General features: G+C 52.7%; 1 protein-coding gene across 4 annotated transcripts; it reads right to left on the reverse strand.

Annotated features, from left to right (window-relative positions):
* Nucleotides 1-341: 341 nt before the first annotated feature.
* Nucleotides 342-7,015, reverse strand: LOC111161578 (B9 domain containing 2). 4 transcript variants are annotated; one of them, XM_022525325.1, is made up of 4 exons: nucleotides 6,833-7,015; nucleotides 6,257-6,348; nucleotides 3,317-3,442; nucleotides 342-941 (listed from the first exon to the last, which is right to left on the reverse strand). In XM_022525325.1, the coding sequence occupies exons 2-4, from the start codon at nucleotides 6,342-6,344 to the stop codon at nucleotides 628-630; spliced, it is 528 nt and encodes a 175-aa protein (XP_022381033.1). In that variant the 5' UTR covers nucleotides 6,345-6,348; nucleotides 6,833-7,015; the 3' UTR covers nucleotides 342-627. The 4 variants fall into 4 exon arrangements, with proteins under 4 accessions (XP_022381033.1, XP_022381034.1, XP_022381031.1 ...); XM_022525326.1 differs by having other exon boundaries at nucleotides 6,769-7,015; XM_022525323.1 differs by lacking the exon at nucleotides 6,833-7,015 and having other exon boundaries at nucleotides 6,257-6,692.
* Between the last annotated feature and the right edge of the window lie 5,836 nt (nucleotides 7,016-12,851).

Here is a 12,851-nt window from a genome sequence, read left to right on the forward strand (position 1 = left end):
TGCGCGGGTCACGGAGAGAATGAAAACCTGGCGGGGAGGGCTTACTCAGAGGTTGGGGACATTGGGTCGGGGGGATCAGAGGGCGGGGATCCCAGCGGACAGAGAGTGGGAGGCTGAAGAAGAGGGCCAGCCAGAAGATGGGGTCCCAGTGGGGAGGGGGGCACAAGAGGGAGAAGCCCCAAGGAGAGGGGCACCCAGAGTGGGGAGAGGGGCAGAGGCTGAGGCAGAGGATGGGGGAAGTGGGTGTGTCAGGAGGTGAGGGCCTGAAGGAGGGTGTCAGTGGGAGGACAGAGCACAGGACATCTGGCCAAAGAAGGAAGTCAGGAAAGCACCCACACCTGTTAAGAACTGCTCTCCTTTATTGAGCACTTCCATGGGCAAAGCAGCCTTTCTTCACCCAGCACCATGAGACCCCACACGCTTACTGCCCCCCTTTTACAGATGGGGAAACTGGACCTGAAGGGGCAGCCATGGGGCCTGAGGTGCTCGCCAGGACAGAAGCCATGCCAGCTGTTGGCTGGGGTCAGATCCGACAGTGTCCAGAGCCCGCGCTTCTGGGCACTGGGCCATCCTGGCCCTGGGCAGGTCAGCAGGGGTGTGGATACCGGCCTGTCCTTGGAGGCACCATCAGCACTCCACACCGTAGCGGTCGAAGTGGCGCAGCAGCAGCCCCAGCTCCAGGCGTACGATGCCACCCGCCGCTGTGTGCAGGCGGTAGCGGTCAGCCCCGCTGTAGATGGCGTCCCCGTGCAGCAGCTGAGGCCCGCCACCCACAAAGGCCCGAGCCAGCTGCTCCCGCCAGCTGCCCAGGGGCCGCCATGTAGGGCAGTCCAGCTGGTGGGTGCCTGGACTGCTGGGCACATGGCAAAAGCCATAGCCTGAAAGCTGACAGCGGCCGAAGCTGTCCTGCGACCACACCTGGAGATGGAGCCGGGGCCAGCCTGCAGGATTGGGGGGGGGGGGAAGGAGTGATGGTGTAGATGGTGTAGTTCGGTCTCCCCGGCCTGGTCCCCACCTCCTTGATCTCCACAGGCCCAGCCCCCTCCCCACTGGCTGTCTGCACCAGCCTTCTCTCTGGGAGCCCATTCACAAGGCAGCCAAAGGGATCCTTCTGAATCTGTGTTCTTCCCCTGCTAAAAACCCTTTTGTGGCTCCCCAGTGCCCTCAGCATAAGTCCAACCTCAACATTCTGAATCTGGCCTCAGCTGACATCCCTCTCTGTAGCCTCCTCTTCTGTGTCCCCCAATCAGGGCAGCGCACTCCCCAGGTGAGCACTTTGGGCCTAGTCCTGGACACCTCCCTCTTCCTTCACCATGTCCCACTCTGTGCGCTCTGGGCCCAGGACCAGCCTTCTTACACCTTCCATCTGGGGGTTGGAAGCATCATTCTCCCACTTCCCTGGGTTTCTCAATATCCTTAGAACATGAGGTTCAGCTCCTCAACCTGGTAGGCAAAGCCCTTGGAGATCTGGCCCCATTTCACCCTCCTTTCTGTGCCCCTCTGGGCTAGGCCCTATTCTGGAAGCTGGGGACACAGTGGTGAACGGAGCAGACAAAAATTCCTGACATCCTAGACAACGAATGTAGTAAATAAGCAAATTATAGGGTATGTCAGATGGTGATCACCGCTCTGGAGAAAAATAAAGCTGTGTATGGTGGGGGTAGGGATGCAGTTTTAGAAAGGGGTGAGCAAGGGAAGCTTCACTGAGAAGGTGACATGTGGGCGAATGCCTAAAGGAGGGAAGGGAGTGGGCCATGTAGATGGATATCTAGGGAAGAACGCCCCAGGAGAGGGAACAGCCAGTGCAAAGGCCCTCAGGTGGGAGCCGCCTGATGGGGGCAGCGTGGCTGCAGCCGTCTGAGAGAGGGAGAGGCAGGGGCACACCAGATTGAGCAGGGCCTTAAGGATCCACGATAAGGCTTTGGCTTTTACTCTCAGTAAGATGAGGACCATAGAGAGTTCTGCATAGAGAAGGAATGGGACCCAACTTGGGTGTTCATAGAGAGACCCACTCTGGGGGCAGGGTGGGAGCACAGAGAAGAGGTGGCTATCATTGTCCAAGAGAGAGGTAAGAGGTGAGGCTGGGAAGACTAGGGGGCCCAGGGAGAGAAGTGGGGGGATTTAGGATACATTTCAAAGGTAAAACCAAAGGGATTTCCCGATGGGCAGAATGGGGGTTGAGGAAAGAGGAGGCAAGAATGGGGCCCACACTAGAGGATGTGGGGTCTGCAGAGCTGGAGGACAGGCTGCCTGTCTCATACTCCAGTCCGTCCCCCCCAGACAGCCAGAAGGATCTTTTAAAATTGAGCTCTGACTCGTGAGTCACATGTTGTGGCTCCCTGGTGCCTTCAGGACATGGCCTCAGCTCTATGGCCTGTCTCCTGTCCCCTGCCACCTCACCCCTGGCCCTCCTCCTGTTTACCCCTGATCCTCCAAATGCCCCCAGCTCACTCTCCCCTTTGGGCTTTTCACACACAGCTCTCTGCCTAGAACCCACTTCCACCCCTCCACCTTATCAGCTCCTACTAGCCCTTTATGGCAAAGCTCAAACATCCCCTCTTCCAGGAAGCTCTCCCTGAACTCCCTGGCAGTCAGGCATCTACTCTGGGGCTTCCCTACCCTCTAGGATCCCCCTCCCCCGCCCCATCCCAGACCTGCCCACTCTGGGCTGCCATGTCCGGGGACAGCTCTGTCTCTCCCAAGGAGATGGTGAACCCCATGAGGACAGGGCTGCGGGGGGGGTGCTGTCTCAATCACCAACATTTCCCCATCATCACCCAACACAGGCGGGGCACAGGGCAGACACTCAGTCAATATTATTTATATTGTTGAAATACATGTCATGTTTACCTGGGCTATTTCCTAGAATCCACTCCTCTCCAGTGATCTAAATTTTCCACGAGAAAAGGTTTTCTGATACCCTTCCTCCCCCGCATACTCATTTCCCCTGCAAGCAGCTGAGCAGAGACTGCAGAGCAGAAGGGGTGCAGGCCCTGCCTCTCTCCCTCACAGCCCCCTCCCAGCCTCCTCCTGATTGAAGACTCCTGTTTGTCTCTTTGAAAGCCACCTCCCTTCTCTCCCTGTTCCCACCTTCCCCCTTCCCCCTGCAGCCCTGGCCTCTGGCCTAGTCCTACATACTCCAGAGCCAGCCTGCAGAGGCCCCAGCTCAGCCTCTCCGGGGCCAGGTCTGGCCAGGAAAGGGACCCAAAGGGCCTAGGGAACAGGGATGGGGCTTGGTATGCCCAGGTGCAGCAGCTTTGGGTGCTGCTAGCCCCCCTCCCCTCAGTTTGCTCCAGGGCTCATGCTGGGAACCCACCTTGGAGGCCTTTGGTGGCGAAGTGCAGGTCGATGGGGTGGGACCAGTAAGCCATGTCCCCTACTTGGGGGGTGTCCACCTGCGTTTGGCCCTCCCGCACACCTGACAGGAGCTTCCATGCCGCCCCTGCAGGGAGGGGTGGAAAGCAGACATCAGGAAGGGGAGGCCACTGGGGCTGGGGACCCTGGCTCTCCCTGGCAGTGGACGAATCAGCGGTTACAAAGTGTGGACTCGAGAGCCAAATGTCTGGGTTCATATTCTGGTACTACTTTGTCCCGCCTGTGCAACCTCAGGCGAGTTACCTGTCTCTGCCTTGGTTTCCCCTTCCGTAAAATGGGTGCATAAGAACACATCCCTCTTGGGGCGCCTGGGTGGCTCAGTGGGTTAAGCCTCTGCCTTCGGCTCAGGTCATGATCCCAGGGTCCTGGGATCGAGCCCCGCATCGGGCTCTCTGCTCAGTGGAGAGCCTGCTTCCTCCTCTATCTCTGCCTGCCTCTCTGCCTACTTGTGATCTCTGTCTGTCAAATAAATAAATAAAATATTAAAAAAAAAAAAAAAAGAACACATCCCTCTTGTGAAAAAACTGAATGAGCCAATATACAGAAAGCCCTTGGGACAGGGAGTGCTGGTTAAGTGCTGGATAGCATTTTGTGGCTCTTCTCAGCCCATGTTAGGCCTCGTCTGAGGACTAAGATGGGGCCAAGGGTGTCCTTCAAGAGCTCAAGCACATGGTGAAAGGTACATAATAATAGCAATAGACGGGGGCTGATAATAACAGTGACAGAGAGCCAGATGCTGTGCTCCTGGTTTAGCCATGAATTCATTTAATCTGCCCTCTGGGACTTTTATCCCCCCCGCCCACTTTAGACTCCCTTCAGGAGCCTACAAGGCCCTGCATGGCCTGGCCTGTGCCCCAGTCCTCAACTCACTTCCCACCACTCTCCCCATCCCACACCACCTTTGAGCCTCACTGGCCTGATTTCTATTCCCCTCCTCAGAGCCTTTGCACTGGCTTTGGCCAGAAAGCTCTGCCTTTGCACTGGCTCTGCCCAGAAAGCTCTGCTCCTGGATGTGCCCATGCCTGGTTTTTTCTCATCCTTCAGGGATGAGCTCAAGTGTGCTGCCTCTCACAGATGGGTGCTCCCTCATCCTCTTATCTGAATGCTAGTCCCTGGCATGTCATCTGTCCTTTCTTCCTGTAGTGACCACTGTCAGTGATCCCTGTGCTCATTTCCTTACCTGCTTTTTTAAAAATTTCTGTCCCTCTACTTGGGATCCCCAGGAGACCATGCCTCTTGCACACTGCTAAGTCCCCAAGACTTCAAACTCTGATCTCAGTACACAAAAGGTGCTCAATAAATGTTTGCTGGACAAATAACTGCTCATAGGAGGTGGGTGCTAATATAATCCCCATTTTACAGGTAAAGATACGGACTCTGAGAAGGGAAGTCACTTGGCCATTTATTCCATTAACATTTACTGAACACCTGCTGTGTGCCAAGCACAGTTGCCCATGCTGGGCATAGCAGGAACATGGCTGACTACTGTCCCATGGTGGCACTGGACTCAAACTGTGCTCTCTGACTACAGGGCCCAAGCCCTTGATCTGGCTGCTCCTGAGCTCTCTGCTGGAATAACTGTCCCCCTACCAAGGGGCCCCTGAACTACTAACAGTCATGTTAGTTATTGCTCCCTCCTGGGCCAGGTAAGGAAAGTACCAGGCCCTGAGTCAGGCTCTTCACATACAAGATTTGTCAGCATCCCTCTGAAAGACAAATATTCCCACTTTACAGGTGAGGAAAAATGAGACTCCAAGAGGGGACAGCACCCGACCAGGGTCTCAGAGCAGGTGAGTGGTAGGGTCCAGATTGGAAACTAAGTCTGACTAGAGCCTGCCTCTTATCAGACCTCCCTCCCCCTTCCCCAGAGATCTCAGCCACCATCCTACCCTCCACTGAAATCGCAAAGGACTCAGGACCTCCAGAGATGACAATGGCAAAAGCCACTCATTTTGTGAGCGTTTCCTCTCTATGGGGCAGCATACGCAAGGCTTCACTAATGAACCCCATCTAGTTCCTACAAGCCAGGCAAACACTGCACCAGGCCCTCTTCTCAGTGCTGTTGATACTCATTTAGTCCTCAAGACAAGCCCATGAACCAAGCACTGTTATTATTCCCATTGTACAGACAGGGAAATCAAGGCAAAGACGAGGGCCAGAGGCCAAACAATTAATATGTGGTTTTGAACACAGGCAGTCTGCTCTTAACCTCAACACTCTACTGCCTCTTAGTTGCTGTTAGCTTCATTTTTAGACAAGGAAACACAAAGGTCAAGTCCAAAAGCCATCAATCACTAGGTGAGGAAGTTAGTATTTGAGCCCAGAGCTGGTGGCCTATGGCCCTACCCATTACACTGGTTGCTATGCTGCCTCTGATGGGGAAACATGAAAATTGGGGTCTCCGCAGTCCCTCCTAGTCCTGTGTGGATGAACATGGATGACTGATTGGAAGGGGTTCCTCCATTCTCATAGAGAATTAAAAATACAGGAGGGTGGCCTCTCCTCTGTAAATCTGGGATGGAAACCCATTTCACAGTCAGAATTCAATAAAGCAAAGAATGAAGATAGGGGAGGGACCTGGGGTACCACTAAGTTCAGTGGGGTTAGGCTGGCTAGTGTTTTGAGGATTGGGAATGTGTGTGTGGGGGGTGTCTAACCCCATATCTTTGGGGGCTGTGTGTTCAGAGAGGAGCCAGAGTCCTCAGAGAGATGGGATGGGAAGAACAATGCCCGATTCACATTGTCAGAGTGTGGCCATGGCTGGGAGTCCTGGGAGCCAATGGAAGATGAGGATCAGGAACTAGGCCAGGGGGTGAAGGAAGGAGGGTAGAAACTCTGGGCTGGGGGTATGGGTGGGGAAATGAACCAGGCCCCGGAATACCTGTGTGGACGCCCCACTTGCAGAAGAGGCTACTTTCCGAGAAACCGATGGCCCCCATGATCTGCCCGATCACGTGCACCTCAGCCATGGCCCTAAGGGAAAAATGTAATCACAGCCCCAGGAAGTCAGTGTACTGTTACTCCAACTTGACAGATGGGGAAACTGAAGCCTACCAAGTCAAGGGGCAGTACTAGCATTCCCAGCTAGTTTCGTCAAACTACTGAGGTTGCAGTCTTAACCGCGATCCTGACCGCCTTCCCAGGAGAGCCCCGGAAAAATGAGCGGGGTGGGGTGAGAGCTGGGTGAGGAGCTGGCGACTAACCACCCACCAGAAAACGTCTTCCTTCTGCTCAGCTCGGAGGAAAACCCCCGCCCTAAGGGTCCGTGGCCCCACCCACAAGCATAAAGCTCCGCCTCTTCGCGTCCGACCGCCGAGTGGCAACAAGCGCATGCGTCTTCAGTCCAGGACGGCTTTAGCCCCGCCTCTAAGCCCGCGCATGCGTTACTCCTACCTCAGAGCACCTAACGGTTATGTGGGCCGAGAAGGCAGAGGGGATTGCAGTTCATGGGCCTGACCTGTCCCTGTTTCCACGGACGCCGACTTCCTAGGCTCGGCTCGTGCGTCTCCCAGGATCTTCCTGGCAGCGAGAGACCCGAGGCGCGGACCCTTCCGAGGCTGCGCCCGCCTTCGAGCTCCCAGGTTGTTGCTGGGGAAACAGCAGCCTCCTCTCCTAATCTGGCACCCGCCTTGCCATCCGCTAATTGGCCCTAGCGGCTGGCGGGGGCGGGGCCAATATGTGATGGACGTTTTCTCTCCCCTCTCCATTTTGGGAAAAGCGTCTTTCCCAGCCGGACTCGTGGTTCCGCCATTTGGGGCGTGGTCGGGCAGCTGCCATCTTGAGTGTGGCTGAAGAAGTTTGCGCGCCAACTGTTTCTCCAGGACCCCTTTCTTAACAAAATAAGCGGAGCCCTCCACGCTGTGAGCCTCCTGAAACTCTCTTCCAGCCGGGACCACAATCAGGGATTTGAGCCAGGACCAAGGGAGAAGCTCCCTATGGTCACTGCTTGCATCCCGAGGTCTTATCTTGAGAAAAAAAATCCTTCCTCCTTCAGAGAGAGTCAAGTTTGGGAGGGGGTTTTCCTTCCTTTTTTCAGTTTCCCGTGGCTCCTCAAGTGATGATAAATGCAACTTCCTTCTCCTTACCGCCCAGTTCACTATTAGTACTTATTCTTAGCAAAGAGGGGGAGCGTGGGGGAAGGAGTATGAGAAATGAGGAACTGAGGCCCCTTTATCTGCAGAAAATCTGGTTGTTGAAGGCTGGGCCCTGCCAGTAACTTGTCCTGTGACCCTGCACGGCTCCAGGTCTCAGTTAATGCATCTGTGTAATGGGTGCAAGTAGCGACTGACTCAGGCGCTGCCTGTGATTTCTTGAGCACTGCGCCTTCCCCACCTTCTAAAACCACTTGAACCCTAGTCTGTATTTTCCACATTTTCCTATTTTTTAGCAAGGTAGGAAAAAAATGTTCAAAATTACAAGGAGGGGACATTTTAATAGGATAGTATTTATATAAATAATTCAATAGGATTACATTTCACTAAGAGATCTATTTGTAAGCTACCATTTAGCGAGTATTTTTTTGTGCCAGACCCTGTAAGCTGGTCGTTTTTGCATGATTTTGTTTAATCCTCAGACATCCCACAGAGTGGTTAATATTATCAGCTTTCTTTCTTTTTTTTTGAAGTTTTTATTTATTTGACAGATATCACAATTAGGCAGAGAGGCAGGCAGAGAGAGAGGAAGGGAAGCAGTCTCCCTGCTGAGCAGAGAGCCTGATGTGGGGCTTGATCCCAAAACCCTGGGATCATGACCTGAGCCAAGGCAGAGGCTTAACCCACTGAGCTACCCAGGAGCCCGTATTATCAGCTTTCTTTAAGATGAAGAAATTAGGGCAAAATCATTTACCTTAAACTAAATTAACTATAGTTTTGTCTAACTCTATCCCTAAACCTTGTATACTTTTCTTTTCTTTTCTTTTCTTTTTTTTAAGATTTTATTTATTTGACAGACAGAGATCACAAGTGGGCGGGGGTGGGGGGGTGGAAACAGGCTCCCGGCTGAACAGAGAGCCTGATACTGGGCTCCATCCCAGGACCCTGAGATCATGACCTGAGCTGAAGGCAGATGCTTAACGGACTGGGCCACCCAGGTGTCCCTAAACCATATGTTCTTAACCTCTCTGCTGTCCTTCCTTTCTTGGATGCATGTCTTTCAGTATTTAAAGGAATATGGAGGTTGTGCCTGGGTGTCACCCAAGACTCCATCACTTACTACATCTAAACAGTCAAGTCCTGTAAATGCTCCTTCATTTTTTTAAAAGATTTATTTATTTTGTTTTATTTTTAAAGATTTTATTTATTTATTTGACAGACAGAGATCACAGAGAAGCAGGCAGAGAGAGAGGAGGAAGCAGGCTCCCTGCTGAGCATAAAGCCTGATGCGGGGCTCGATCCCAAGACCCTGAGATCATGACCTGAGCCGAAGGCAGAGGCTTAACCCACTGAGCCACCCAGGCACCCCAAGATTTATTTATTTTAGAGAGAGGGAGAGAGAGAGAGAGAGAGAAAGTGAGTGGGGGAGGGACAGAGAGAGAGAGAGAGAATCCCAGGCCAATTCTGTGCTGAGTGAGGAGACAGAGGACCCTGAGATCATGACCTGAGTCATAAGTCAGACCCAAGAGGTGGAGGCTTAACCTACTTGCCACCCAGGCAACCCCCCCGCCCCCCACTGCAGTGCTCCTTCTTAAATATTTTCTCTTTAATTGGTTTTCTCCCTACTGATTGATATTAGTGATAACAGAAATGGTTCCCAGGTCAACTACCTGGATTCAAGCCTTGGCTCGGCCCCTTTTGTGTGACCAATAACCTCTTTGAACCTTGGTTTTCTTTTCTGTAATGTGAGGACAAATGATAGGACCCACCTTGTTGGACTGTTGTTAAGATTGGATGATTTAATATCATCTAATCTGTTTTAAACTATGCCTGCAGATTCATTTCTTCCTTTCGTTCTTTCTTTCTTTCTCTCTTTCTTTCTTTCTTTCTTTCTTTCTTTCTTTTTCTTTCTTTTTAAGTAAGTGCTGTGCCCAACTGTGGGGCTCAGACTCATGACCTGGAGATCAAGAGTGGCATGCCCTTGAGGTGCCTGGATGGCTCAGTGGGTTAAAGCTTCTGCCTCTAGTTCAGGTCGAGATCCCGGGGTCCTGGGATAGAGCCCCACATCCGGCTCTCTGCTCAGCGGGGAGCCTGTTTCCGCTCCCCCACCCCCTGCCTCTCTGCCTACTTGTGATCTCTCTCTCTCTGTCAAATAAAAAAAAAAAAAAGAGTGGCATGCCCTTCCGACTGAGCCCGCCAGGCACCCCTGTCCACAGGTTCTTTGATATGCCTTTTATTATTATTATTTTTAAATTACTCTTATTATTATTATTATTTTAGTTTTTATTTCTTTAATCTCCACACCCAAGGTGGGGCCTGAACTCAGTCCTGAGATCAAGAATCTCATGCTCCAGGGGGCGCCTGGGTGGCTCAGTGGGTTAAGCCTCTGCCTTTGGCTCAGGTCATGATCTCATTTTGTTGGTGGTGTTGTTACTGAAATGGAATATTTCACATCTCTTTTTTTTAAAAACAAGGATATTTTACATTTTTTTTCCAAGAAGCAAACTGAATATTTAACTACTTGGTATTTTTAAATTTTAAAAGAACTGTGGTAAAAGATATATAACATAGGTGTTATATTTTAGCCATTTTTAAGTGTACAGATCAATGACATTAAGTCCATTCACATAAATATGCAACCAATCTCTAGAACTCTTTTCATCTTGCAAAACTGAAACTCTGTACCCATGAAAGAAAAACGTCCCTGGGGCCCCCCGGGTGGCTCAGATGGTTAAGCATCCTACTCTTGGTTTCAGCTCAGGTCACGATGGCTCAGGCACCCCTTCTTGCTCCTTTTTAAGGCTGAATTATAAATAGATACCCCATTTTCTTCATCCAGACACCTGCTGATGAACCCTAGGATTGCTTCCATCTTTCTGGCTATGGTGAACAACGTTGCTATGAACATGGACCTCTTCAAGACCCTGCTTTCAGTTCTTCAGGGTAAGTAACCAGAAGTAGAACTGCTGGGTCATATGGTAACTCTGTTTCTAATTTTCAGAAGAACTGCCATACTGTTTTCCATAGCAACTGTAGGTATTGTTTTAGATCTTGCTTTTTTCCCCTCAGTGATAACATCTTAGAAAGTTACCCAGGTCAGTCTGTAGAGAGCCAACTCACTTTTTTTTTTTTTTTTAAACTGTTTTGAAGTATAATCTCGATACAGAAAAGGGACATAAATCATAAGCAAACAATGGGATTAAATTCCAGAAACGGAACACACCTGATAATCACAAGTGAGCTCAAGAGAAGAACATGACTTTTCCCTAGAGTGCCCCCAAGGCCCGAGGGTAACTACTCACTGGGCCCCTACCAACACGGCTTAATTTTGCCTGCTTTTGAATTTTATATAAATGAAATCACACCATTTAAGTATTGTTTTGTGTCTCCCATCTTTTGCTCAGCATTTCAGTTGTGTGCCTCATCCACACTGTTGCACGTGGCTGTAGATCTTTCCTTTTCTTTGCTGCGTAGTTTCCTTGGTGTGAAGATGCTACAACTTATTTACCCCATCCATCGCAGGAAATCTGCTTTGTGGTGGACATACATTCACGTCTGGTTGGAGTGGAATTTCTGGGCCGTAGGATATGCCAAGTGATAGTAGAAAGTGCTCCAAGATTTGGTGGAAAACAGGCTGGTGGGAATTCACGCTCCCCCGCCCGTATTTCCTACAAATATGTATTGAAGGGCGACTTTGTGCCAGGCACTGTTCTAGGCCCTGAGGCACAGCAGCGAACAAAGGCGATCAGATCAAATCCCAGCCTTCCTGAAGCTGATACTGATGGGGGAGAGGATTCACACTACCAGTGACAGAAATATGGAATATGTTTCGTAGTGATAAGCTGTATGAAAAAAAGAACCAGAGCCAAGTTAAGGAGCTAGTGACAGGTTATCTCTCCCAGATAAAGCAACCTGGCTCCAGGTCCCTCTCGTCTGCCCTCCGGTGGGTTTCCCCGCCTGTCTTCTGCCAGAAACCCTGGCTGAGCCAAGTGCACTCACAGACACCATCTGTTCTCCCCAGGAGTGGGGCCCGTGCCAGCTCCAGCGTCTGGACTCTTGGCACAGAGCCCTGGAGCCCTGGAGCCCCGGAGCAAGGGAACCCTGGCCAGCCCCACATCAGGAGGGGAATCCTCCAGTTTGGCTGACTGGGATGGGTGAGATGGAGGGCCTCTGGGAGGGAGAAGCCTGTGCAAACCTGGTGGGCTCCCTGAGGGAGAGGGTGAGGAGGGTCCCTATTCAGACTGATGGAGCCAGCAGTGAATAATGATATTCACAAACATCATCAAATATATTTCAGGCGCCTGCCTTGCCAGGCTTCGGGGAATGTGGAACATTGGTTATTGTTCTGTGTATGTGATCACATGTACATCCGAGAGGCTGGGAGCGTGGCGCCCATTTGACAGATGAAAGAGGGTTCAGAGAGGTGATGCCATTATCCAGAGGTAGGGCCTGTGTGGGTCCCAACACTGACTGATGACCGCGGCTCGTACCACCTGTACCCAGCACATCACCCTATCCCCGGTCCACTCCCTCCTCCGCCTCCAAAGCTCCCACCCCACCTTCTGCCCCGCCCCCCTCCCCCACTCCTGCCTCCTCCCCTTCCCTCGGGCCAGCAACGAATGCAGCCCTGGGATGCAATCTGCCAGTCTTAGCACCAGTCGTTTACCTCGGGCAAGCGAGCACACGCCTCTGAACCTCACTTTATCTGTGAAACAGAGACAGAAAGAGAGCTGCCGAGAAGAATCGATGCGATGGTGACTTTAGAGCGTCTCAGGCAGCGGCCAGGGGTCCGGGCTTAGTCCGCGCTCAGTGAACCGGCGGCGTGTGCGCCGGCAAGTCCCCGGCATTTCTGCGCCTGTTGCCCCGCTGCGAGCCACACAGGACAGTGCATGACGGGGCCTCTTCGGCAGTGCTGAGGAATCGTGTGCGTGCCCATGCACAGCGCTCAGACCACTGCACGCAGTTAGCCGCCGTTGCTGTTATTAGTATTGGGCAAGCAGAGTGGCGGGTGTGGAGGCGGGGCCGAGCCAGGAAGGCCCTGGAGAATCGGGGGCGCCCCCTCCTCCGCCGCGCTGCTCTTGCGCCTGGGCTGGGGTGGGAGGACGGTCAGGGTCCGCCGTCCTCGGAGCCCCACGATGGCTCCCGCACACCTGGGGTAGCAGGGTTTCAGCGCTGGGCACTGACGTCGGCCTTCAAGGCCCCCACCCGGGCAGCGGCGGAGGGCGGAGTCGGGAGCCCGCCGCCCCGCCCCCATCCCCGCCCCCGCGCGCTGCGGGCCTGGGGCGTGGAGAGGGGAGCTCAGCGGAAAACGCAGACCCCGCGCCCCCAGGCCCGGGATCCCGGGGAGCTGAGTTCCGTGTCACCAGCGGGCCGCAGGGTCGGGGC

Source organism: Enhydra lutris, unplaced genomic scaffold, assembly GCF_002288905.1.
Source record: "Enhydra lutris kenyoni isolate GAN:26980312 unplaced genomic scaffold, ASM228890v2 scaffoldscaffold85, whole genome shotgun sequence".
NCBI classification, from domain to species: Eukaryota; Metazoa; Chordata; class Mammalia; order Carnivora; family Mustelidae; genus Enhydra; species Enhydra lutris.

Coding starts and splice junctions, on each gene's coding strand:
- LOC111161578 (XM_022525322.1), bottom strand. CDS start 3,572: ATGAACCCAGACATTTGGCTCTCGAGTCCACACTTTGTAACCGCTGAT. Junction 942..3,316: donor CGCCACCAAAGGCCTCCAAG/GTGGGTTCCCAG, acceptor CCAATCCTGCAG/GCTGGCCCCGGCTCCATCTC.